Raw genomic sequence first — 24,465 nt, forward strand, 5'->3', positions numbered from 1 at the left:
TTTTGGCGGAGGCCATTTCTTAGAAATTCTGAGTCGTATGGGATAAACAGGGGTTAGCTATGTAGACATGATTTGGGGATGAGGGAGCTCTAGAAGAAATATGTTCTAGGGAGAGCCAATAGCAGGATAAGGTGTGGAGCTGAGGGAGAGCCTATGGTGCTCTGGATGTCTGAAGTGGCAGGAATGAGGCTGAAGAAGCAGTGTATTAGGGTTTTCCAGAGACACAGAGTCAGTAGGATAGCCAGCTAGCTAGTAGAGAGAAGAGAGGGGATTTGTTAGGGGAATTAGAGTCTGAGAAGTTCCATGATGCTGTCTGTAAATAGAAGAACCAGAGATGCTGGTAACATGGCAAGAGAGGGTGGGTGTCCCTTCTTCAGGAGGGAGAGAGGGAGAGTGGGGGGAGGGGTGGAAGAAAGAGAAATGGCCCTCAGCTCTTTGGATGGTGCCTGCTCACATTGGTGAGGGCAGATCTTCTGTCCTCAGTCCACTGACTAAAGCTAGTCTCTTTAGGGAACACCCTCACCCTCACAGATATGCCCAGAAATAATGTTTTACTGGCTATCTGGGTATCTCTTAATCTGGTCAAGTTGACACCTGTAATTAACTATCACAGATAGGAAAGCCATTCAGAGTTTCATGCCAGACCATGGAGATCATGGTATGCCTTTCAGGGTTTGTGCTGTGGAGTGGTGTGGAGAGGTTGCACTTTAGGTGGGAGACTAATTGGAGGGAGATAAGAACAGAGGTGGGGAAGTAGGTAGATTTTTTTGTTTTGTTAATTGAATGACTACTTTAGCCCATTAAAGGTCGGTGTGTGCCAGGGTAGCCAAGTGCTGGCTAGTACATAATAAGTTGGATGTGATTTTGACCCTTTTGGAGAAAATGGTCAGGAATGTGGGCACAAGTAGATAACTCTAATGTGGAGTACAGGGGGAGAGCCCAGAGAGATTGTAAGCAGACCTGTGGTCCAAGGAGATGTCATGGGGCAGTCGTCTGGGATATCATTGTGAGGGTGTGCTGCTGCCCACAAGGAGAGGGAAGGTCAGCTAACCAAGTCCTTACTGACAGCTGTGACTTACAGCAAGTCCCTTAACACTTTGGGCCTTGGTTTCCTCATAGGCAACATAAAGTTAAAATCAATGATCTGTGTGTAGTGTTCCTTTCAGCTTTGACATCTGTCATCTAGAAGGTGGCATTTGATCTGGGGTGGCTTCAAGGGATGGAATTTCAGCAGGCAGTGAGGGAACGATCGCTCTTCATCAGGTGGAGGGAGAAGTGGGGGGCACATGTCTAGGCATGGAGGAAGCATGAGGTCCCTGAATGTGGCAGAGGTAAGAGGCTAAGGGGCAGAGCTGCATGTGTGTTCCAGCCAGGTTCCCATAGGCCTTGAACTAGTTTTCCTTTCCTTTTCTATTTTCTCTTTTGATAATTTTTACTTTTTTTTTTGAGATGTGGTCTCGCTGTGCTGCCCAGGCTGTCCTGGAATTCCTGGACTCAAGTGATCTTCCTCCCTCAGCGTCCTGACTAGCTAGGACTATTAGGTACTGTTACTGCATCTGGTGGAAGTTTTTTTTTTTTTGGCAGTGGGTAGATAGATGTATCCTTTTGTGTTTGGGGAATGTATTTCCCTTTCCTTTCACTTATTATTACTATTTTTTAAACTAAATGAAGCATTGATGATCCATTCTCTTAGTTTTACTTTCTGCTTTCTCAACCCCATTTCCCAAGAGCAGTTTAAAACTGATGAATGTAAATTGAACATGGTGGGTAAGGAGCCGTAGGGTCAGACATGTTTGAGGAATTCCATAGGCTATGTTCTGTCACATAGATTCCCAAGCTGTGAGACACAGAGCCAGTGGAGCCACCATGAGGCTGTGGTCAGCAGGACTGGTCATAGATTCTTGGAGGGTGTGCCTCCTCACTCCTTGCTCTGCCTCTTCAGGCCACTGTGTCCTGCAGTTCTGGGGTTCCTGGTCTTTTTCAGTGCATGATATGCTGTCCTTCCACTCAGAGTTAAGGAAAACAAACCTCAGATTCAGGCCAAATGGGAAGAGGCCCACAGGATAGAGAATGCGGGAGAGAGGGGAGTGAAGCCTGACTCCACAGTTCTCTCCCAGAAGCCCAGATGTCATCATTGATCAAGTGCTCACCAACCAAGACCTGCTACCCTGCACAGCAGCATGGAGCTTCTGGGGAGTGGAGTGGAGCAGCCAGCTGAGTTCAGGCCTGGCTGCTTGTGTCTGACCTTGGACATATTATGTAACTTCTTGGATGCTCTTATTTATGAAGGGTGAAGTCAGATTATCCTTTACAGAGCTGGTTCTCTTTCCCTTTACATGTCCACTTCAAGGCATCACTACCACTGTCTATTGTTTATGGATCTGGTGAAGAATCTGCAGCTAAGGTTTTGGTGTGCTAAAATACATTGCTATCTTACTTTTGTAGTCTCCTGGGAAGAATGTTCTCCAGGAGTACATGTTTTATAAACAGAAAAGGAAATGGTTGGTGTGAGGTCACTCAGCTACCGCAGGCACAGAATTGGATTAGAAGCCATGGGCATTAACTAAATACAATGCCCCTTCCACTAGGTCAGGGGGCCAAAAACTTTACTAGGATGCCAAATGTAGTGTGCAACCCTCCTGCTTGTTTTTGTAAGTAAAGTTTTATTGGAACATAACCATTCTCATTTGTTTAGGTGTTGCCTGTGGCTGCCTTTTCCCTGCAGTGGTACATTGAGTAGTGAGAACACAGAGTTTGTGGTAGAAACTGTCTCAATTCTTACAGGTCCTTTCTAGCTTGCTGACCTCCATCCTGGGTGACTTCTATGTATGTAAGTTTGTTTGTAAGATGTTGTAAGCCTATGAATTAAATTTTCTTATTTCCTTATAGGCATTTCTTATTTCATGTAGGTTTCAAAAGGCCAGGAACAATACAAGTCTACTTGACCTATTCCATGAGATAGTGTGGTGCAAGTTCTGGAGTCAGATGGACATGGGTTTGAATCCCTGCTTCTCGTACTGCTTTGAAAAGCTACTTAACTCAACTGCTCTATGTTCCAGTTTCTTTATCTGTAAAGTGGAAACAATAAAACCTATTTCATAGGGTTATTGGGAGGATTAAAGTTCTACACAATGCTTTGCATATGGGGCTCTAAATACTGTGTTAAAGTTGCCGTTTGGCTGCTTGGCATTGTATAAAGATTGGCCCTTTCAGGCTCCCACACAGCAGTCCTCCACTGGTGGATTCCTGTAGGACAAATGTAGTTACCTCTCACACCAATACCCAGGACTCCAGCCAGGTAGATTTGCAAGTCAACAGTCCTTCCATCTCTCCTTTCCTGAAGGGATGGGGGGAAACTACTGAACACAAAAGTGAATATGAACTCAAAGGGCCATTGTTTTAGCACCATCTACAACTGAGCAGGACTAATATTTGTCAGCAAGGGAAGTGATACTGTCAATAATATTTTGGAAATGGCATTTGTCAACTGACACAGTAATAGTGTTGTAACCTCTGATTTCTTGGACAAACCTTTTGCCAGTGACCCCCTCTTTCCATTGGTGAATGTCAATGTTTTTTATGGGGTTTTCATGTAGTGTCTGTGTGTTAATGGGAGACTATAATTTTTAAAGGCATGATTGTGTTTAGTTATTGTATTAGTCTGTTTTGTGCTGGTATAACAGAATACCTGAGACTGAGTCATTTATGAAGTACAGAGATTTATTTCTTACAGTTTTAGAGGCTGGGAAATTCAAGAGCCAAGGCTGTATCTGGCAAAGACCTTGCTGTGTCACAACATGGCAGATGGTATCACATGGCAAAAGAGCACACATACAAATGAGAGGGCTGAGCTTGCTTTTATCAGGAACCAACTCTTACAACAACTAACTCACTTGTGAGACAACTAACCCTTTCCCACAAAAACTAACCTATCCTGAAATACCAGCATCAACCCATTCCTGAGGGTTCTGTCCTCATGACCTAATCATCTCTTAAAGGTCCCATCTCTCAATGCTGTTGCACTGGAGATTAACACATAAACTCTGTGGGCACTTAAATTGTAGCAGGTATCCCAGAGGTTAAAAGGTAAAGGAAGTGACAGGGTGCAAATACTCATAGGTGCTGGAGGGGATGAAAGCAATGTGACACACTAGACCATTCTTTCTAAATTGCAAGTCCACTCTCACCTTGCTTCTTAAAATCTGTCCACTGCTTCTCATTGCCTTTGAAATAAGACGTGGTCATGTTAGCATGACATGGAAGGCCTTACCAGTTAGCTCAGTGGCGCTTACACTTTAGTGTGTGTAAAGATCTCTTGGCTGGGTGACTTTAGCAAGCAAGTGGCTTATTAAGGTGTGCATCTCTGGATCCCGTCACTGGCAATTCTTACTCAGTAGGTCTGGGTTGAGGCCTAGGACTTTGTGTTCCTGACATGGGCTTTTCACATCAGCAGTTCTGAAGTGCTTGTCCTTCCTTGTCCCATGCCCTGGCTCCCCCTACAAAGGTCTTTTCTCACTTCCCAACTTTGTCATCTGCTGCTGCCTCCCCTGGTTGCATCTTTCCCATCATTCTGGACCACTGCTCCTCCAGCTTCTAGATTCTGCTACCTTCTTTCCTCTCCAGGTGCTCACTGGCTGCTTAGCATCCCTGGCTGCCTCAAAGAAGAAATATTCCTTCTCTGGCATGCATGCTCTGGTATCCAACCAGGATGGTTGCAGGTGCCCTTGTGCTCAGCAGGAAATGTGGCCTTTCTTCTCCATAGAAACAAAGCAGCAAAGGAACTCCCTTGAGTGCTTTCTAACACATGACATTTTTATCCTCCTGAGCAGGAGAGAATTAACCTCCATAATCCATCAGCATTATTTCAGTACCCTTGAAAAAAAACCAGTTTTATTGAGTTGTGATTTAAAAATCATGAAGTTCAATCTTCCTTTTTCTTTTGCAGTGTTGGGGCTAGAACCCTGCTTCTCACACATACTGGGCAAATGCTCCACCACTGAGCTCCACCCTTAGACCAAAGTTCATTTCCTTTCATGTGTTGCAGAGTTGTGTAGCCATCACCACAATCCAACTTAAAAGCATTTGCATCACCCCAAAAAGATTCCTTGTGTCCATTTCCTCTCACCTCAATATACTTTTATCACTTAAAATAATTGAAAAATTAAAATCACCAGAAGAAAATAAATTTCCAGGGCAAAAATTAAATACAAGTATCTGCTATAATGATGAGGAAAAAGCAGCTGTGTTAGGTAACAGTAAGCAAGGCTGGAGAGCAGGGTGCGTTTGGGTCAGTGGTTGTCATGGCTTGCATTCTGTGACATCAGAAGGGAAGCTCTAGGGCTTGTAAATTACCCCAGTCCACAAGAACAGTTTGTTCCACTTGCAAAAAAGCAGATGTGTAGTTCATATGGATGATTTTTTTTCTTTCTGATTTTCTAGTTCATTCCCCAAGGCAACTGCTATTTATCTAACATGTTTAGGTCCCTCCCAGAAGGATGCATAAACGATTGCATTTCTCAGCCATTGCCAGTTGAGTAAAAGGCTCTGTCATGGTTCCAGTCTCCAGTAGGACAAAGAATGAAAGGAGATCAGCCTTTTCAGCAACAGCCTGAATTTCAGATTTGTCCTGTGTGTTCCAAGCAAGACATGTGGTAGACAGGAAGGAACCTGGACAGGCTTGCAGGTTAGCAGACAGGGTGGAGTTCTGCCACTTGCTGGCATTGTGTTCTCAGTCCTCAGGCAAGTTATACTCTGTGAGCTTCAGTATCCTTATCAGACCAAAGGGGATTGTAATGCAATGGGGATTCACCCTGCATTGCTGTGTGCAGCTCTGGCACTTTGCTCAGTACCTGGCTACTGTAAGTACTTAGTTGCCCCCATTAGTTTGTTTAGCAATTATTTTTTATTGTTATACTGAAGGTACATAGTGACATTTATAAAAGTTCTTACAATATATCATAGTTGCATTCATCCCCTCCATCATTCTTCTTTATCCCCCCCCCCCCATTTGTTGGAATAGTTTCAACAGGTTTCATTTTTCCATTTTCATACATGAGTTTGTAATATTTTCATCATATTCACACTCCTACATCCTTTCCTTATATCCTCCCCCCTCCTACTGGTACCAGCCCCCGGACAGGACCTGTTTACCTTCTTGTCCTTGTTTTTGAGGGGAAAAAAAAAAAAGACATTTTTGTTTGTTTAAGATAGCTATGCAGGGCATTTCATTGTGACATTTCCATGTAATATGTATTACAATCCAAACTGGTTTATCCCTCTGTTTTTCTCCTTCTTACCTTAGACCTCTTCTTATGGTGATTTCAACAGGTTTAAAAATTCTATATTCATTCTTTTGTAGGAAGTACATCAACCATATTCACTTTCTTAACTTCTTTTACCTTCTCTCTCTTGTTAGTGACTTCCCCTTAGTGTGACCTGCTTTCATAATATTGCTTGTATTTCTATTGGGTCTATATCCCATATATGTTAAGTAATTAGAGTTTGCCCTTTTTAAAGGACATTCATATGGTGAGAATTGGTAGAGCAGGAATAATTGTTAGCAGGACAGTAGCATGATTGTTCCAGTACTACAACTAGCTGTGTTCAATATGTGGGTATTAAATATTCATTTGCTGATAGTAATCTTAAAATATACTTTGAGGAGAAAATGCTTTGGTTTTATTTTTGAATACAAACAGTGGTAAATGTCCTTTGGGAGAACTGGGTCAAGTCAGGGAACCAAGGATAAAGCATGGTGAGCCACCATATCCTAACTCATAGATTGGGGCTGAGTGAAATAATGTATGCAGCTTGCTACCTGGGAATAGGTGTGGCACACTCACAAAATGAAGATGATTATGTTATTGATGCTTCTAGAAGCAGTGTTCGAATGTTTACATTTCTAGCAATTTGCTTATTTAGTATTAACAGCATATGTGCATATGTGATGTTTATTTCTCTTAACATTTGAAGATTTTTGGAATTCTTTTTCATAAACATGGAGCAAACTTAGTTTGAGTTCATAAACAAAACTAGAGATGGATTTATTAAGGTGTGATGTTCCATGAGTCTAATCATACAGCCAGTTATGTTTGACAGTAAAGCTACTAGCTTAGAAAGAATTACTTCATCTTCTAAATGTCTTCCTATCTTTCACCTTCCTTTATAGTTTTTGAGAAGGGGATACAGTTTCACTTAGATGACAGTGCATCCATTGGAAGGCTTACTAGCCCAGTCCAAGTGAGGATTTGAGGTTGTGTGTTTGGGCATGTAGGTATCACATGGCGATGGATAGGCTTGGGCATTTTAAGACAGGGGCCTGAGACATGTTTAATGAACTCTTTTCTGTTAAACACGGCAAAATGCTCCATATCAATTGTGGCAGCTGGAGACAGTCATCCTTTTTGTAATTTTCAGGAGCAAACACAAGTCTTTGCAGATTGGTTTAAAATAGCATTGTAGCTGGTGGAGCTGCTCAAGTGTTAGAGTGTCTGCCTAGCAAGCATGGGCTCTGAGTTCCAACCCCAGTACCACTAAATAAATAAATATAGCATTGTACAAAAAAAAAACCCCCAAAATAAAAACCAAAACCAACAACAACAACAAAAAAAACTCATCGCCTCATCTTTAATTCTCCCTTTCAGTCTTTTTAACTTTCTTAACTTGTCCTTCCTTTGTCACCACCTCTGCCTTCAGATAGTTCTGTTGAGTCTGCCTCTGAAACCTGGCTCCTTTCCCACCACTTTTTTCCATCCCTCCTGCCACCTCATCAGTCCACACCATTGACTTCTCATGCCCCCACTCCCTGGACAGTGTCTTGCTTGTCTCATCCTCTATGATCTGCTCTGCCCTCTTCAGCCCAAGTGCTCCTTTTCAGACGCTAATTACACGTTACTCTCCTGCCTACAGCTTTTCAGTGGCCACCCATAGCATTTAGAAGAAAACCCATGCTCCTTCCTGTGACCTCAGAAGTCGGGCTGTTGCCTTCTTTCTCCAGCTCATCTCCTGTTCTCTCCCCCTCATTCCCTCTGCTGTAACCACCCTAGCTTCCGATTTTCTGAACATGCCAAATTCTCTCCCACACAGAGCTCTTGCATGGATGCTTTCCAGACCGGCTGACTCAACCACGACCAACTCCTGAATTTCCCATTCTCACCATGAACGTCAAGTTCCCAGTAAGGCTTTCTTTGGTTCCCATCTTCAAAGCGGACTTCATCAAGGGCTGGAGGCATGGTTCAAGTGGTAGAACACCTGCTTAGCAAGCACAAGGCCCTGAGTTCAAACCCCAGTACCCCCTCCAAAAAAGCGGCTGTCATCTTTTCTCTAATACATATCCCACTTGTTTCCTCTTGGTTATGATCACTATCTGATTTTTTTTTCCACTGTCTGATCTTGTTAGTTTTTATTCTTAGTCACATGTTTCCATCTGTCAAGTTCAGTTGTGGGAAACAGTGATAAACAGGAAATATAAGATAGAAGAGTTTAAAAAGGGAATTAGATACTCACAAAGAATGCTGAAGGGCTGAAACAAGGTTGGCTGTAGGGTATTCATGAATGACCCTCAGTCCTTTCCAGACCTGACCCACTTGGGTGGCACTAGCATCATCCAAGTGGCCAAGTATTTTCTGACTGTGTTAGTCAGCTTTCTGTTGACTAACAGGAATAGAAAATAACTGAGATAATGTTTACTCTGGTTTCAGTCAGTGGTTGGTTGGCACCGTGGCTTTGGGCTTGTGGTGATACAGAACATCATGGTAGGGAGCATGTGCTGGGCAGAGTTAACTGCTCACCTCATAGTAGCCAGAAAGGAGAGAGAGGGAGAGGGAGAGAGAGAGTGGCAGGGTAGTGAGGGAGGGAGGAAGAGAGAGAGAGCAAGGCAGATTGGAGTCCTAATATTCCCTTCAAGGATATACCCCCAATGAATTGACTTCCTCCCACCTCTTAAAGGTTCTTCTACTTCCCAATAGTGACAATAGCTGGAGACCAGGCCTTCGACACATGAGTCTTTAGGGGATGGTTAAGATCCAAACTATAACTTGGGCTGAGAGTTCACAGTGCTCTTCAGGCGTGATGCAGGGGTCCAGAAGCCAGAGTCTACAAACTTCTCTACCCTTACCTTCTAAACATAAAAGGCAGCAAGCTGGAGAGTGATTGTTGGAACGCTGCTGCCAAAACAAGGTGTTTCCCCACCTGTGCTTGGCAGCAGAAAAAAGAAAGGGGCAGGAAAATGGCCTCTGTCTTCTGGATCCTGCACAGGTATACCTTAATAGGTGGAACCTGTTTTATTTTATTTTTTGAGGCAGGGTCTTTCTATACAGACTAGGCTGTTCTTGAACTCATGATCCTTCTGAGTGCTGGGATTACAGGTGTGTACCATCACTCCCACTGTGCACAGGTGTAGCTTAACAAGTGGAACCTAATTCGAAGCCAAGCATTTACAGCCATGAATTATGAGATAGGTTAAGGATAAGTAATGGAAATCAGCCTTAGATGGCAGCAAATCAAGTGTAATATCCTCATTTTAATAAAGTTCATTTTGGAATGTACATTGGTTTGTCAAATATGTAACTCAGTGGCTACGTACCTCAGTTTTCATTAAGAGAATTGGAAAAATAATTGAGTCTTATTGCTGAAGTTTAGATATGCCATAACCTTTGTAAGTAAGGTTAAGAATTTTCATAATAACAATTCTTGTGATAAGTAAGTTCTAGGTATTAGAATTTTCCCAAAAGGGGAAAATTGTGAGAATTTAAAAGTTATGTAGGCCAACTTTGGGACAATTTGAGCACCATGATAATTAAACACAGTTGTGTATTGTACTGAAAATAATAGGCAAAGTGAATTAAAAAGACAGTCCTCATAAGAAGAATCATGAATGGCAAATAAATACATGAAGAGAAATGTTCACCCTTTGCCATACAGGAGATTCCATCTCACCCTGGTTAGAATGGCTGTCATCAAGAAAACTAGCAACAGATGCTGGTGAGGATGAGAAAAAGGAGCCCTCATAAACTATTGGTAGGAATGTGAATGAGTCTGGCCACTATGGAAATCAGTATGGAGGATCCTCAAAAAACTAAAACTGGAACTACTGTATGGTCCTGCTATTCTGCTCCTGGGCACAGATGAGAAGAATATAAGTCAGCGTACAATGGAGACACCTGCACGCTCATGTTTATTGAAGCCCTGCTCACAATAACCAAGCTATGGAATCAGCCTAGCTGCTCAGCAACTGATGAATAGATAAAGAAGAAATAGTCATACAGAATAATGCAATGATGTTATTTGCAGGAAAATGGATGGAACCAGAAACCATCATGTTGAGTGAGATGAGCCAAACTCAGACAGGTATTGCATGTTCTTATTCATATGCAGAATCTAGATTTAAAAGCAACAATAATAATAATAAATGACATGAATGTACAAGAAGGACTGTTAGTGTGTGTGTGTTGGGGGGGCCAGTGCAAGAGAGGAGGGAGAAAGGAGAGGATAATGGTGTGGGGGGATGTGATGGAACTACATTATATGTGTGTACGAAAATAATAGAATGAAACCCACTAAAAATTTTAAAAAACAACAGGGAGTGGAGGTGGAAGAGGAATATGAAAGAGTAATAGGGGGTGAATTTGTTCAAAGTCCATTATATGCATGCATAGAAATAACACAATGAAACCCATTTTGTACAACTAGTATATGCAATTAGAAAGGAAATAATGGGAATCCTTCAGTCCATATTGATGATAAATAAGTAGCTGGGAGGAGGAGGGCTGTAGTGGAGGGACACAGGCAGACTGGTGGAAGTGGAGGAGGGCTGAAGTCAGAGACTTAGTGTTCATTGTCATCATTAAGGTTGACTCAGGCTGGGTGCAGGTGGCTCACCCAACTATAAACCTAGCTACTCAGGAGGCAGAGATCAGGATCATGGTTCAAAGCCAGCCCAGACAAATACATTGTGAGACTATATCTCGAAAATGCCCAACACAAACTATGACTGGTGGAGTGGCTCAAGCAGTAGAGCACCTGCTTAGCAAGTGTGAGACCCTGAGTTCAAACTTCAGGCCTGCACAAAAGAAAAAAAAAAAAAAAAAACAGAACCCAAAAAACCCCTGATTGACTCAGAAGGTGACATCTTAGGTGCTGAATCTAGGGGCACATCTGACTGAGGAAGGAACATTATATTGTGCTTACATGATCCCAACACAAACTTCTTATAATTGTCTAACAGAAATAATAACTATGCAGTGGAGAAATGGGATGCTCTACTAGGTGATCGAAATCCACATCACTGAAGGCAGGTGAACATCTGTGCCTCCAGAGACAGATGCCCAAAGGGCACAGTGCCCCTTCTGTAGTAGGTTAGTCCTGACTACTCACAGAATATATCAGAGAGACTTTAAATGAGGAAGGTTATTTTAAAAAGAGAGAGGAGGCTATACTTTCTAAAAGTATAAAAGATATTATCAAAGATAAAGAAGGATGTGAGAATGTTCTAGATTAAAGGAGAAAAAAAAAAAAAGCTAAATGCAATAGCTGACCCTGGACCAGATCCTATACTGTGGGAGAAAAAAAAAATGCTGTGAAGGACATTGTTGGGTCAGTTTACAAAACTGGAATATGGGCAGTAGTGTAAAGTAGTTTAATTTACAGAAGAGGGTAACTGTAGTGTGTTATGTCAGTGAATAGCCTTCTGTTTAGGAAACACCCTGAAGTGTTTAGAGATAAAAGACCACATTCACCTGTTGATACTTTGTAATCTACTCTCAAGTGGTTCAGAAAAAAAAACCAACAACTGTGTAGCTAAATAGGGGAGAAAGGAAAGGGAGGGAGGGAGAAAGGGAGAAGAGCATAAAACAAATGGGGTACAATGTCAAGGATAGGTGGACTTCGATAAGTGGCACTCAAGTGTTGCTTGTACTGTTCTTATTCTGTTAACTTCTCTGTAAGTTTGAAATTACTTCAAAATAAAGTTCTTTTAAAAAGCTGTCTGAAAGTGCCGCTCACTTACACTTGCTGTGAAAGGAACTGGCTTCTGTAACAGAGTTGCAGTGTTATTTTGCCTTACATTTCATCTTGCCTGAACTTTTCTCTAGGTGTGTGGGGTCCCCTTGTCTTAAAGTAATACTGTAACTGTAACTTTTATATTGTTCAAATTGTTCCCACTTTTTATATTACAGAAGTACTACATAGGGCTGGTAGAGGGCCTGCTTTGCAAGTAGAAAGCCCTGAGTTCAAATGCAGCAACACCAAAAAATAAAAAAGAACAACTGAAAGCATTCTCATAAAAGTTTTAAATCATTCAGAAGCTAAAACATGATCTTTCTGTTTACCATTCTCTCTCTTCTCCCCCTCAGAAGAAACCAGCATTAGGGTTTTGTTATGACCTTCTAGTTATTTATTATTTGTTACACAAGCTCACATACAAATCTGAGTTTTATTAATATAAATGGGGTTTTACACTGTACTTCTCTCCCAGGACTTAGGGTTTTGACTTTAATATTTCTTAGAGCTAATTCTACTTTTTCAAAAATTGTTTATATAATGACTGAAGAAATTGGGTAATATAATTGTACTATGTAATAATTTAACTACTTTCCTACTGAAGATTATTTGGGTAATTTCTGTTTTTTCATAATACAGTGTATATGATATAGATGTACCTTGTGCATGAATATTTTAACTGTATGAAATCATAGCAGTAGTATTACTGTGTCAGTATATGTGCACTTAAAATGTATTTCAGATACTTGAAGACTGACATCTAAGTAGACCATACCAACAGAATATGCTCATTTTCTAGCATCTTCTGCCAACTGGATAGTGTCAGTCTTATAAAATTTTGCCAGTCATATGGGCAAGAGTAAACCACTTTTTAAATTTTTGGTGCTAGGGAACAAACTCAGGACTTTGCACACACTAGACAAGTGCTCTACCACTGAGCTATATCCTCATCCCAGTAATACCACTTTTAAGTGCACATTTCCAAATTTATTGGCTATTGGATATCTAGCCTTCTTTTTTTTTTTTTGGTTTTTGGTGGTGGTGGGATTGGGATTTGAACTCAGGGTTTTGTGCTTGCTAGGGAGCCACTCTGCCACTTGAGCCCACACCTTTAGCCCCAGCTATTGGATTTCTTCTTCAGCATGCTGTGAAGCCTACATGTTATATCATTTATGCATTAGTTTTGGCTATCTGTTTTTATTGATCTGCAAAAGTTCTTTTTACATTTTGAATAATATTTTTTTGCCTCCTAAAGGCAATTTAGTTATTTTAGTCTGTTGCTTGTCTTAGAAGTTTAAAATTTTTATATAGCCTAATCTTTTTTCTGTATGGCTTCTGGTTCTAGTATCTTGTATAGAAAGATTGTCTGTATTTCTTTCTTCCTGGGGATTGAACCCATGAAGCACATGCTCTACACCTCCAGCCCCTATTTCAAGATTACTTACATTTACATTCATTTATTATTTTTATATTTTTCTCTTTCACCCATTTAGAAATTTGTATGTGGGTTTACTTTCATTTTTACTCCAATGGATAACCAATTTCCTTGTCATCATTTTTTAAATAATACATCATTCTTTTGCCAATGTAAAATATTAACTGAATGTGAAATAAATTTCTGTGTGTATAGAAGTCTGTGTCTGTACTCTTTATTATGTTCTGTTGATCTATTCCTGTGCCATCTCCATAGTTTTGATTTGTCAGGGCAATTGCTGTTACATTTTTTCCTTCCAAATAACCTTAGAACTACTTGTCAGTTCCACTGAAAATTCTGTCGGGATTTTTTTTGGGGTGGGTGGTGGTGGAGGTACTGGAGTTTGGACTCAGAGCTTTGCACTTGCTGGGCAAGCACTCTACCGTTTGAGCCACACCTCCAGTTCTGTTGAGATTTTGATTGGCTGAATTCTGTCTATTTTTAAAAGTTCTCTTGAAGTTGGGTGTGGTGGTGCCTCCTTGTAATGTAAGCTACTTGGGAGGCTGAGGCTGGAGGATTATGAGTTGGAACCCCAGTCTGGCTAATGTAGCAAAATTCTGAGTCAGAAAGAGAAAACAAAACAAAACAAAACAGTTCTTGTAACTTGATTGGGTGAGTGCTCAGGCTGAGTCAGTCCTCTGTGTAAACCATGTATTTGCTCTGTAATGATAATTGCACCTGTTTTAGAGAAATGTCAGGTTACATGTGACAGCACAAAAAATGAAAAGCCCATAATGTGTGGTGCACAGATGTGCTATACATATATGTATATATATATATGATCTCCCTACAGTGACAGAGAACTGAGATATTCAATACAGTTGTATGGCTTATCGATCATAATAACCTCTATATTCATTTAAAAAACAATAGTATATATATATGCACACATGAATAGAATTCATGTCTGTATCACACCTGATGTATAAATAAAGCATTGGCGTATTTCCGGCACACTCACTCATTCTTTACTCACTCCTTCGCATTGTATTCCTGACACAGCTGCAGTGTGTAGCACTGTGTATTATATTTGCTGCCTCATGATCCCTGCATCTGGAAGGAGGGCAGACATGAACAAATAGCCCCACACCTAATCTTGTAATTGTGTTTGAGAGACAGGTTGTGAAGAGGAGGTGGAGTATCTCTATAGTTCTCGCTCAGCCTGGTGAAGTTCACTTTATCAAGTAGCTCAGCTGGTTGAATTTGCCAGCTGCTTATCGAAGCAGTTTAAAAAGCTGTTTCTAAGAGAACTGATTGTAGATCACAGATTGTGAAGTTGGACTCTGGGGTTGAGTACTGTTTCCACCACTTCACGTGCTTTATGACCTTGGGCAACTTACCCTTTCTGTGCCCCTTTCAATATCAGTAAACTGGGGATAATAATAAGCTCCTTCAGAGGGTGGTTATGAAGAACAAATGAAATAATATATATAAGAGCATGCCGGGCCAGGCACTTGTCGCTCACACCTGTAACCTTAGCTGCTAGGGAGGCTGAGATTTTGCAAGGCCAGCCCAGGCAAATAGTTTGCAAGACCCCATCTCCAAAAAAAAAAAAATCAGAGCAAAATGGAGGTAGAGTGGCTGCTTTGCAATCATGAAGCCCTGAGTTCAAATCCCAGTCCCACTTCCCCCCCTAAAAAAAATGCTTGTAGGACAGGACGGTGCTTGGCACATGAAGAGTGCAGTGGAGGTGAAAGCACTATTGTGGCAGCAGCAGCTTCGGCAGTTTTAGCATGATTAACAAATTTCATGTGGATAAGTTTAATATTTACTTTTCCCATTTTTTTAAAGAACCAGCTTCATCAAGGTGTAATTTAAATGCAATAAAATGCACCCATGTTAAGTGCACAGATTGACTTAAATATATAAACCTACTACTGTCCAGATTAAGAGAACATTTCTGCCAGCCTCAAAGTCCCCTGGTGCCTTCCCTCTGCCTAGCAACCTAGCAAGCATGAAGCCTCGAGTTCAAGCTTACCACAAGAAACAAAGCAAGCAAACAAAAAAACCTCTTTAACACATTTGTTTTTACCAGAATTTTATTATTCATCTTTTAGCATGTGTATAATTTTTAATTAATTTTAATGAATAATGTATATGAGATTTGAGATATTAATGACATGTTCTGTTAAACTAATTATTTCCCCTGGCAGTCTCTCTCCTTTCTGTTAGTTTTGAATAAGTTTCCATATTTAATTACTTCTGGTTAGAAACCAAAATGTCAGCATTTCACTTATAATGGCATTGATTTAGTTAATTTGTTTTAGTGTGTCATTTATTTATTTTTCTACAAAATGTAAATGTGTAGGTAGGCATTTAGCTTCTTGCTGAAAATTTCTTGCTGTCGAGAGGCATGCTGGTGGAAGTGAAGGAGGATTTGTTCTTGACCCAAACATATCTATCAATGTCTTAGCATTTTTTCTTTTGGATGACTCCAGGGGACTAGACTACAACTCTTCTCATCTGTGCTTTGCCCTGTGAGAGCAGATACCATAAGAAGGTATCTCTGTTTGAATGGTTCAATGTTTGGACACAACTTTTCCCTGTAGTATTATGATGAAAGTAATAATTTATTGAGAGCTGATACTATTCAGTACTTACTATGGCTCAGGCACCACCAAATGCTACCTGCAGCTCGTTTAATTCCTTCAGCCCCACAAGTTTGGTACTATTGTTATTCCTGTTCTACAGATGATGAATATGAATTTTGGAGAAGCTAAGTAGCTCATCAAAGGCCACACATAGTTAGTGATGGAGCTGATGGTGGGACTCTAGTCCATGCTCTTAGCATTAGCTTCTCTTGGAGTTTAAAACTTTAAGGCAGTGACTTTTTTTTGGGGGGGGGTGTAAATAATGTCTTCTATTTGTTAACCCTTGAAACCTTATAGATTTTTTCATGTCTCCTTTTCACTCTATCCTCAAAACTGTCAGTGGTGTAGAGAAGGAAATCTAGTATTTCATCCAGTTGTGAAAAAGATAGGCAAACTTTTTTCTGTGAAAGGACAGAGCATAACTATTTTTGGCTTTGTGGGCCAGATGGTCTCAGTTGCAATGCTCACCTCTGTGGTTGTTACAGGAAAGCAACCTTAGTCAATATGTAAGTTGACTGAGTATAGCTGTGTTCCAATAAAACTTTATTTACAAAAATAGGCAGCAGGTGGGATTTGGCCCTCAGGTGGTTGTTTGCTGACCCCTGCAGTGCTAGACTGACTGACCTGGGGGCATCAGGACATGTCTGTGAGAGGAGGCAGAACCAAGATTCTTGGTCCCAAGTGTTGTGCCCTGTCCACTCTGTAACCTTGTAGTACCACTCAGCAGTGTGCAGAGGAAGTTCAGGTTGCCATGGTAATAATGATAACAACCCATGTTTTCTACAGAAGGATTTTGTTTCAAGTAGCATTTGATCCATGAACAGCCCAGAGAGATGGGAAACTAAGGCACTAGGAAGGAAAATAGTTTGCTCAAGGTCACAGTGCTGGTGGGTAATGAAACTGGGATTTGCACGCAGGCAGGGTGATCCCAAGCATGTGAGCTTGTCTCTTGCATTATGGGGTGTCTCAGGTTGGGGTCACACTATGAAGCATTTTTCTTCAGGAACTGCCTCTTCTGAGCACTCATTACATGACAAGGTTCCTTGGTCTCTTTTTAAGACAGTTAACGTTGACATGCAGAGCTCCTAGCAAGAGAATGCAGACTCTTGACTTTTTTTTGCTACAACTAGAAAGTTGGAAAGTGGAACAAGTTGGTGCAGGAAGCTTCTTTGTGCTTATCCCTGAGCCCCACTTGGAGACTTTAACTGTAGGACCACTTTAATGATAACAGGAGAGATTATTTACTGAGTGTGTCAACATTGTGCTAGATACATTAAATATATGACCTCAGTTTTAAAACTCCCATCAATGCTATAAATCAAGTGGGATTCTCCCCATTACATAGATGGGAAAACAGCCTCAGCTATGGGTAAGTTAATTACATCTTTCTGAGACTTAGTTTCCTCATTCTTACATCACAATAGTTCTATTTTATAGGGTACTTCTGAAGATTTAAGGAGTTGGTATGTGTTAAGGAGTTATACTAGCTGCTCAAACTCAATTGTCATTGCTCTTTTTGTTATCAGAACAGGTTAGTGGTAGTGGTAATTGTGGAGGTAAAAGACTTACTTTTTAATGAATTATTTGCAAATTAGAAGTAAGCATATAAATATCCAGCATAGTGCCAGGGTGTTAATAGATGGACTTTCTGATTATTTACTCATGGAAGAATCTATATAAACACTATTCCTTTTAATTTAAAAATACCTTCATCAGTGTAGTTTCAAAATTAAATAGTTTAAAATGTTGAAACTAAGCATCTTGGTTCTATTTGTTGTTGTTTGCTTTGTGTAAAATTATTTCCCTACAAAAATAGTATGCCTTCATTATTTTCTGTTAACTATAGATGATGTAGGTTAGGTAGGATTAGTGCTAGAGGATGGGGGCTTGACATATTCACTGAATTACAGGTTTGCTTAACAGCCATAATGATAATAGCTGAGAAATATGAACAGGAGAGTAAAATAATTTGCTCATTTATGTTAAACAAATTCAACAATATGCAATTATAAAAGCATTTTGCATATGCATTCTTCACTATATACCATATTTTAAAGTTCATATTTTATGTTTGTACATACTCATTTCCCTATGGGGTTATGTCCAAAACTGTGTATTTGTTCAATTTTTTTTTGACAGTACTGGGATTTGAACTCAGGGCCTGGCACTTGCTAGGCAGGTGCTCTGCCACTTGAGCCACACCCCCAACCCTTTTCGATTTACTTATTTTCGAGATGGGGGTCTCACTTCATGGCTGGGTGAGCTTAGACAGTGACCTTTCTGGGACAGGTGGGCACCACTGCGCCTGGCCATTGGTTGATATGGAGTCTTGCAAAGTTTTTGTCTGGGCTGGCCTTGTATCCTTCCTCCCAAATAGCTAGGATTACAGACTTGAGCCACTGAGGTGAACTCAATGTTAGTTTTTTTTTTTTTTTTTTTTTCTTTGTAGTATTGAGGTGTAAACGCAGGGCCTTGCACTTGCTAGGCAGGCATTCTACTGCCTGAACCACGCCTCCAGCCTCGATGTTAATTTTGACTGTACGTGATTTTTTTAAAGCACTGGCCATAGAATTTAACTTCTCTTTTAGACTGCAATCAACTCTATGTAATGAAGTGTAAAAAGGTGAAACAGTTTTCCTTTTATAAAGTTAGCTCAGTTTTAAAGATATGCTGTGATAGTAGAAACTATAAAGCCCTGCTATCCAGTTAATTTTTTTTTTTTTGTGAGAGCGACATCTGGTGGATCATTTACAATCTCATGGCTTCCCTGTGCTTGGCTAGAAATTGTAACTCCAAAGGACTTTTGCTTATACTGCTTTCTTTGCTTGGTGCTAACAACAGCCAGCTATGGGGGATCAACCTAGTCCAACTCAGGGTGCAGACTTGGAAAAGCCAGGTACTCTGTTTGGGTGCAGTCCCTCTGAACTTCCCCGAGGTATTCATTTTAGTGTGAGAAGGACAAACAGCTGCCTTGAGAAGGACTTCTGTGTAATTCAAACAATTTAGGAGTTTCTACTCTTAAGGAGCCTGGAGTCCCAGAAAGCTGAGTTTTTTGGCCACATTCACGTACTGCTCTAGTGAGCTGAGATCCTGTGATACTTAAGAGGCTGTGCGGCAATGGTTAGTTATGTTTTCCATGCTGGACAATCCATGTGTAGGAAGGAAGTGTGTGTGAAAGAATAGGAGATAAAGGCAACTTAAGATGGAGAAGAGAAGGCAGTTAACATTTTTGATGGAGTACCTATTTGGTGCAAATATCCCCTCACCAGATTTCTTTTCTCTTCTTTTCTTTCTCAGAGAGGCTTAGATTTTCATGTGAAAAAGAGTTGAAGAAGCTCTGTCTTCCTTTGTCAACTTACTTATTTCCTATGTGAGAACTGAATACCCTATGGAGCTGTGTTTATGGAGCTTGTTTTGAGTGAAATCTGTTCTATGCAAACTCACCAATATCCTTAAACAATCCCCACCTGGTGAGGATAGGTAAGACACCTAAAAAATTAGCTAGCATTTGTTGCCCTTAATGCAGAGAAACTAAAGCAGATACCTTAAAAGCAACTGAGGCCAATAGGAAAAGGGGACCAGGAACTAGAGAAAAGGTGAGATCAAAAAGAATTAACCTAGAAGGTAACACACACGCACAGGAAATCAATGTGAGTCAATGCCCTGTATAGCTATCCTTATCTCAACCAGCAAAAACCCTTGTTCCTTCCTATTATTGCTTATACTCTCTCTACAACAAAATTAGAAATAAGGGCAAATAGTTTCTGCTGGGTATTGAGGGGGTAGGGGGGAGAGGGAGGGGGCGGAGTGGGTGGTAAGGGAGGGGGTGGGGGCAGGAGGGAGAAATGACCCAAGCCTTGTATGCACATATGAATTAAAAAAAAAAAAATCCCCACCCTACACATCAGGAAATGGAGGACTGAAAAGACTAGACTTGCCCAGGGTGAAGGGTGAAGTTAGGATTTACATCCAGATAAATCTATGCTTTCCACAGTACTCCATTGACAGTGCAATTAAATCATTAATGTGTATTTACTTACAGTGATTGTGCTTAGGGCAAAGAGACAAACTTGCTCCTGAGATATTTGAGTACATGACACATAGACGTTTGCATTGAGGTCTGTGGAAACTTCTAGGAGTATTTCTTGCTTGTGAAGAAGTCATGCTGTGATTGCATTGACACGCCAGTGGCAGAACTGCCTAACACTTTACCCTCTTTCTTTCTTTCTTTTTGGGTGGTACTAGAGTTTGAACTCGAGGTCTAATGCTTGCTAGGCAGGCACGTACCACTTGAGTCACTCTGCCAGCCTTTTTTTGTGTTGGGTATTTTTGAGATAGGGTCTCTAGAACTATTGGCCCAGGCTGGCTTCATCTCCTGAGCAGCTAGGATTACAGGTGTGAGCCACCGGTGCCCAGTTTAAGTCATACTTTTTTTCAGGTATATGACTTTACTGTTGCAATACAAAAAATTTAACCTGGTGTGTGGTGGTGTATACTTGTAATCCCAGCACTTGGGGAGTGGAGGCAGGAGGATTATGAGGAGTTGGAGACTGGCCTGGGAACTGTCTGAGTGACTCAAGCAGTAACAGCATGACAGCACCTGCCTAGCAAGGGTGAGACTCTGAGTTCAAACCCCAGTGCCACAAACAAAACAAAACAAAAAAACCCCAAAACAAAACAACAGCAAAAAAATTTTAAAACCTTATTTTTGAATAATTGAAAGCCTCTGGAATGTTTTGTTTGCTTTTTCACTAAGCATATAAAAAATCAGATTTAACAAACCCAGGCAAGTTCAGAAGATAAATTATGCCACTTTCTTCATATTTGTGTCTGTGAGTTTTGTGTATGCTTACTGTCTTTGAGTCTGATCTTTTAGACCTTGAGAGGGTCACATTGTGTTTCCTGTGAGAGCTAGAGCACATGACAGCAGGGGAGCAGGGGACCTCAGCATGGTCTCTAGCACCAACCCTGGCCCTCTGGCTTCCTTTCCCTTTGACTGAGAGCTCTGCTGGTCAGCCCAGGTTTCACAGAGGACTCATTGGGGGTGCTAATTCTTTAAAAGAGGTGGGAAGGCTGCTTTTGCCCTGTGACTCGGTGATGGGAGGCTGCTGATGCCCTGTGACCAGCTGCTGAAGCTGGTTTTTGCATTTGCCTTCCAGAGAGCATTGAGGCTCCCTATTCCAAATGAAATGAAGAAATAGCTAATTAGGTAATATAGCATTACCTGTAAGATGCAACTGGTGGTAGCCCCTGGTATCCATTTGGGGGTTTAAATGCTTTGGAAGGCCATGGGCTATTTTTTAAGCTTGCAAGTAAATTATAAGGAATTGGCAGATGTGAGCAGGATGAAAAATTATTCTCAACAGAAGAGCTCTGGGTGTGCATCTGTACGTGTGCATGTATGTACATATATGTGTATATATGTATGCATGATCTTTGCTCTGTCTTCTAAAAGTCACTTCATGGACACATAATAAAAGTATATTTTATATTAATCCTGATTTAGAAAGATCAATACTTTATTCAGATTATAACAGGCACACATTTCTTATATGATTCCTTTACCTAGCAATGCACTCTCTCAGTGTGACAAGATTTGCATTCAGCATGTTGCTACGGGTTGCTATGGTAACAATGAAGCATGATGATATAAGTCTGGGTTCTCGTTTTGGACATCTGGATTTGCAGAGATGCCATGGTGTGGAGTGTTCTCAGTCCTCAGTACCCCAGTACCCGTGGCTCTTGATCCCCGCCCTAGTCCCAGTGAAGGAAGCAAGGGCATCGTTTTCATGTTGCATCTCCATGGGAATGACTCTGATGTGCCTGGAAGCAGGCACAGAACCTGTGCTGTGAGAGTTCTCAGCAGCTGTGAGTTCTGTGAGTGCCATTGGTCAGCAGGACGGAATGTTGACTGCACACCCTAGTGAGGAGAGCCTGGTGCCATGGGGTTGAGGTCGGGTGGCCCTCACTGAGGAGGAAGCTGTCTCAAGCCCCATCCAACCACGTCACCTCTGCTAAAGAAGGGCCACAATTAAATGGGAGCATGGTAGCCTCCACTTAGAGAACCACAAAACCATCCACATGAGAAGGAGGGGAAAATGAAGGTAGGGATAGAAGAAGGGAAGAAGAGGAGGAGGCGGTCCTAGAGAGGTTATTCAACTTTGTGAATATGCTGTGAATAATTTTCTTTTTCCTCCTTCCTTTTCTTTCATGGAATAATATTTGCCACACATTCCTTTTCATACCAAAAATGAATTACAGTTCAGATAAGGAGGCCTGCAAAGTTCGTAACTCTATTTGATCTCTTTGGAAGTCAGTATAGAATATTGAAATTACTGTTAGTGTCATTGCTTTTTGTCTCTTTCCCCTAGGGATAAAAATAATGAAAACACTTTCATCATTAGTGCCTTTGTTATTTGAAATTCTTCTTCTTCTTCGCCTTTATTTTTTTCTTATGGCAGTACTGGGATTTTGAACTCAGGGCCTTGCACTTGCTAGACAAGCATTTTACCACTTGAGTCACCTTCCCCTTGCCACCCCCCCACCCCCCGACCTTTTTTTGCTTTAGTTATTTTTCAGATAGGGTGTGCTTTTTGCCTGGGGATGGCTTGAACCATGATCCTCCTACCTATGCCTTCAGCGTAGCTGGGATTACAGAGTTGTACACCACCATCACACCTGACTTGTTTGTTGAGATGGGGTCTTGTTAACTTTTTGCAAGGTTGGCCTCAAACAGTGATCATGTCTTTCATGTAGTTGTGATTATAGTTGTGCACCACCACATCTGGTCCTTATTATTTTGAGAGTCTTAAATTAAATAAGCCTTTGTTAAGAACCTGCTGTCATTTAACTGAGCTTGCATGCATTTTTGCTACTCAGAATGTGACAAATTCAAGTGCAAAATGTTTGGAAAAACCCTAGTAGTATATCTAGCACTCACTCCTTTCCTTACTCTATGTCAGTTTCTGTGACAGGGCTCCCATCTGCCTGGGAGCAAGGGTAGGTTTGAGGCTACCTTTCCAGTAGGCAGTGGGCCCTCAGGTGCTAGCCTGGCACCTGGAAGCTGTCCCCAGCCATCCTTCCCAGGTGCATAATGAAACTGCTCAAGGTAAGGACCTTCCTCCTTGAGACAAGTGTGCTCAGCCAGCCAGTCAGCCAGCCAGCCAGCAATGATTTGCTGACTCTCTGAAGTATAAAATACAGTGCCTGGCTATCAAGTGGAAAGCAAAGAGTATGATGGCCTGTGACTCCAGCCATTGAGTCAACATGGGCTCTTGAAAAAGCTAGGTTCCATTAGAAGGCAATGTTTGATTAGGAGTAAGGTGTGGTTCCACTAAAATGTTTGCCATACCAGGCCCAAGGGTAGGAGCCTCTCAATGTTGGCACCTCATGGGAATGGGGCGGGAGGGGATCAGCTACCTTCAAGGAAGGGCTTTGCTGTTACTATGTCACATTTCTTTGGTCCTAATTCCCTCACACGGGAAGGAATCTGGCTGCTTAACTACCTATTTTAACTACAGTCCATGTTTTAGTCTACCTAGCACTGAGGGTATAAGAGGAACCAGCTCATGATGATCACTGGAGGAGTGAGAACCAACCCTGCAGCAGCACTGGGAAGGGTTGATGAGTGTGGTGCTCTGACCTGTGGAGGTTCTGATGTCCCTTTCCTTTGGGGTCGTTTCCTCTGTCCCTCCATATAAAGATGTTCTGGATCAGTCATGTCCTTCCTGAATTCCAAGGTGGCTACAAGGTGAATGAATGGCTTAGACCAAAGACAGAAACAAAATGGAGACAGAGCAGCAAAGCTTCTCTCCTGCTCTTTTACTTCATTTGTTGGCCCAAGTGTAAGAAGCCAGTGCTTTTTTTTTTTTTTTTTAGCAAGCGCAGTTTCTAAAGTTTCTATTATACACTGACAATTCAAGTTCAATTTTTTCATTCATTAAACAAGTATTTGTTGGACACCATCTCTGTGCCAAGCCCTGGTGATTGTGTGTGTGTGTGTGTGTGTAATAAATAAGAGCCTCTCCTGATGGAGACAGTAACCAAGTACACAGGCAGATGACTAGAGATCATGATAAGTATCGTGGATGAAATAAATCAGATAGTGAGAAACCATAAGCTGCTATTCTTAGTCATTTCAGTTAGGATGATCAAAGACCATATGCTCCGGGAAGTTGTGTCTGAGCCAAAAACCCAATCATGAGAAAGCCAGCCATGGGGAGGGTGGAGTGAAGAGCATTCTAATGAAGAGGGATGATGCAGGGAAGTATGAGATGAAGATGGAGTGTTTAAGGAGCAGAATGAACATTCTGTGACTGAAGTGGAGGGAGTGTGGAGCAGGTGGTCAGAGGCCAAGGGGGCCTTCAAGCGCTCTGAAGATTGTGGGAAAGAATTTGGGTTCAC

The 24,465-nt window shown here is 41.4% G+C and overlaps 1 protein-coding gene across 3 annotated transcripts in view; it reads left to right on the forward strand.

Annotated features, from left to right (window-relative positions):
• The window catches only part of Ttc39b (tetratricopeptide repeat domain 39B), a 122,237-nt gene that overhangs the window by 6,859 nt on the left and 90,913 nt on the right, over positions 1-24,465 (forward strand). Inside the window, exon 2 of one of the 3 annotated variants that reach the window (XM_074051821.1) lies at positions 8,086-8,174. The exons of the other annotated variants lie outside the window; for them this stretch is intronic. Coding sequence (XP_073907922.1) covers positions 8,157-8,174 — 18 coding nt within the window. The 5' untranslated portion in view covers positions 8,086-8,156. The remainder of the gene's footprint in view (positions 1-8,085; positions 8,175-24,465) is intronic. 3 annotated transcript variants of the gene reach the window in all.

The sequence above is a fragment of the Castor canadensis genome, chromosome 13 (assembly GCF_047511655.1).
Source record: "Castor canadensis chromosome 13, mCasCan1.hap1v2, whole genome shotgun sequence".
NCBI classification, from domain to species: Eukaryota; Metazoa; Chordata; class Mammalia; order Rodentia; family Castoridae; genus Castor; species Castor canadensis.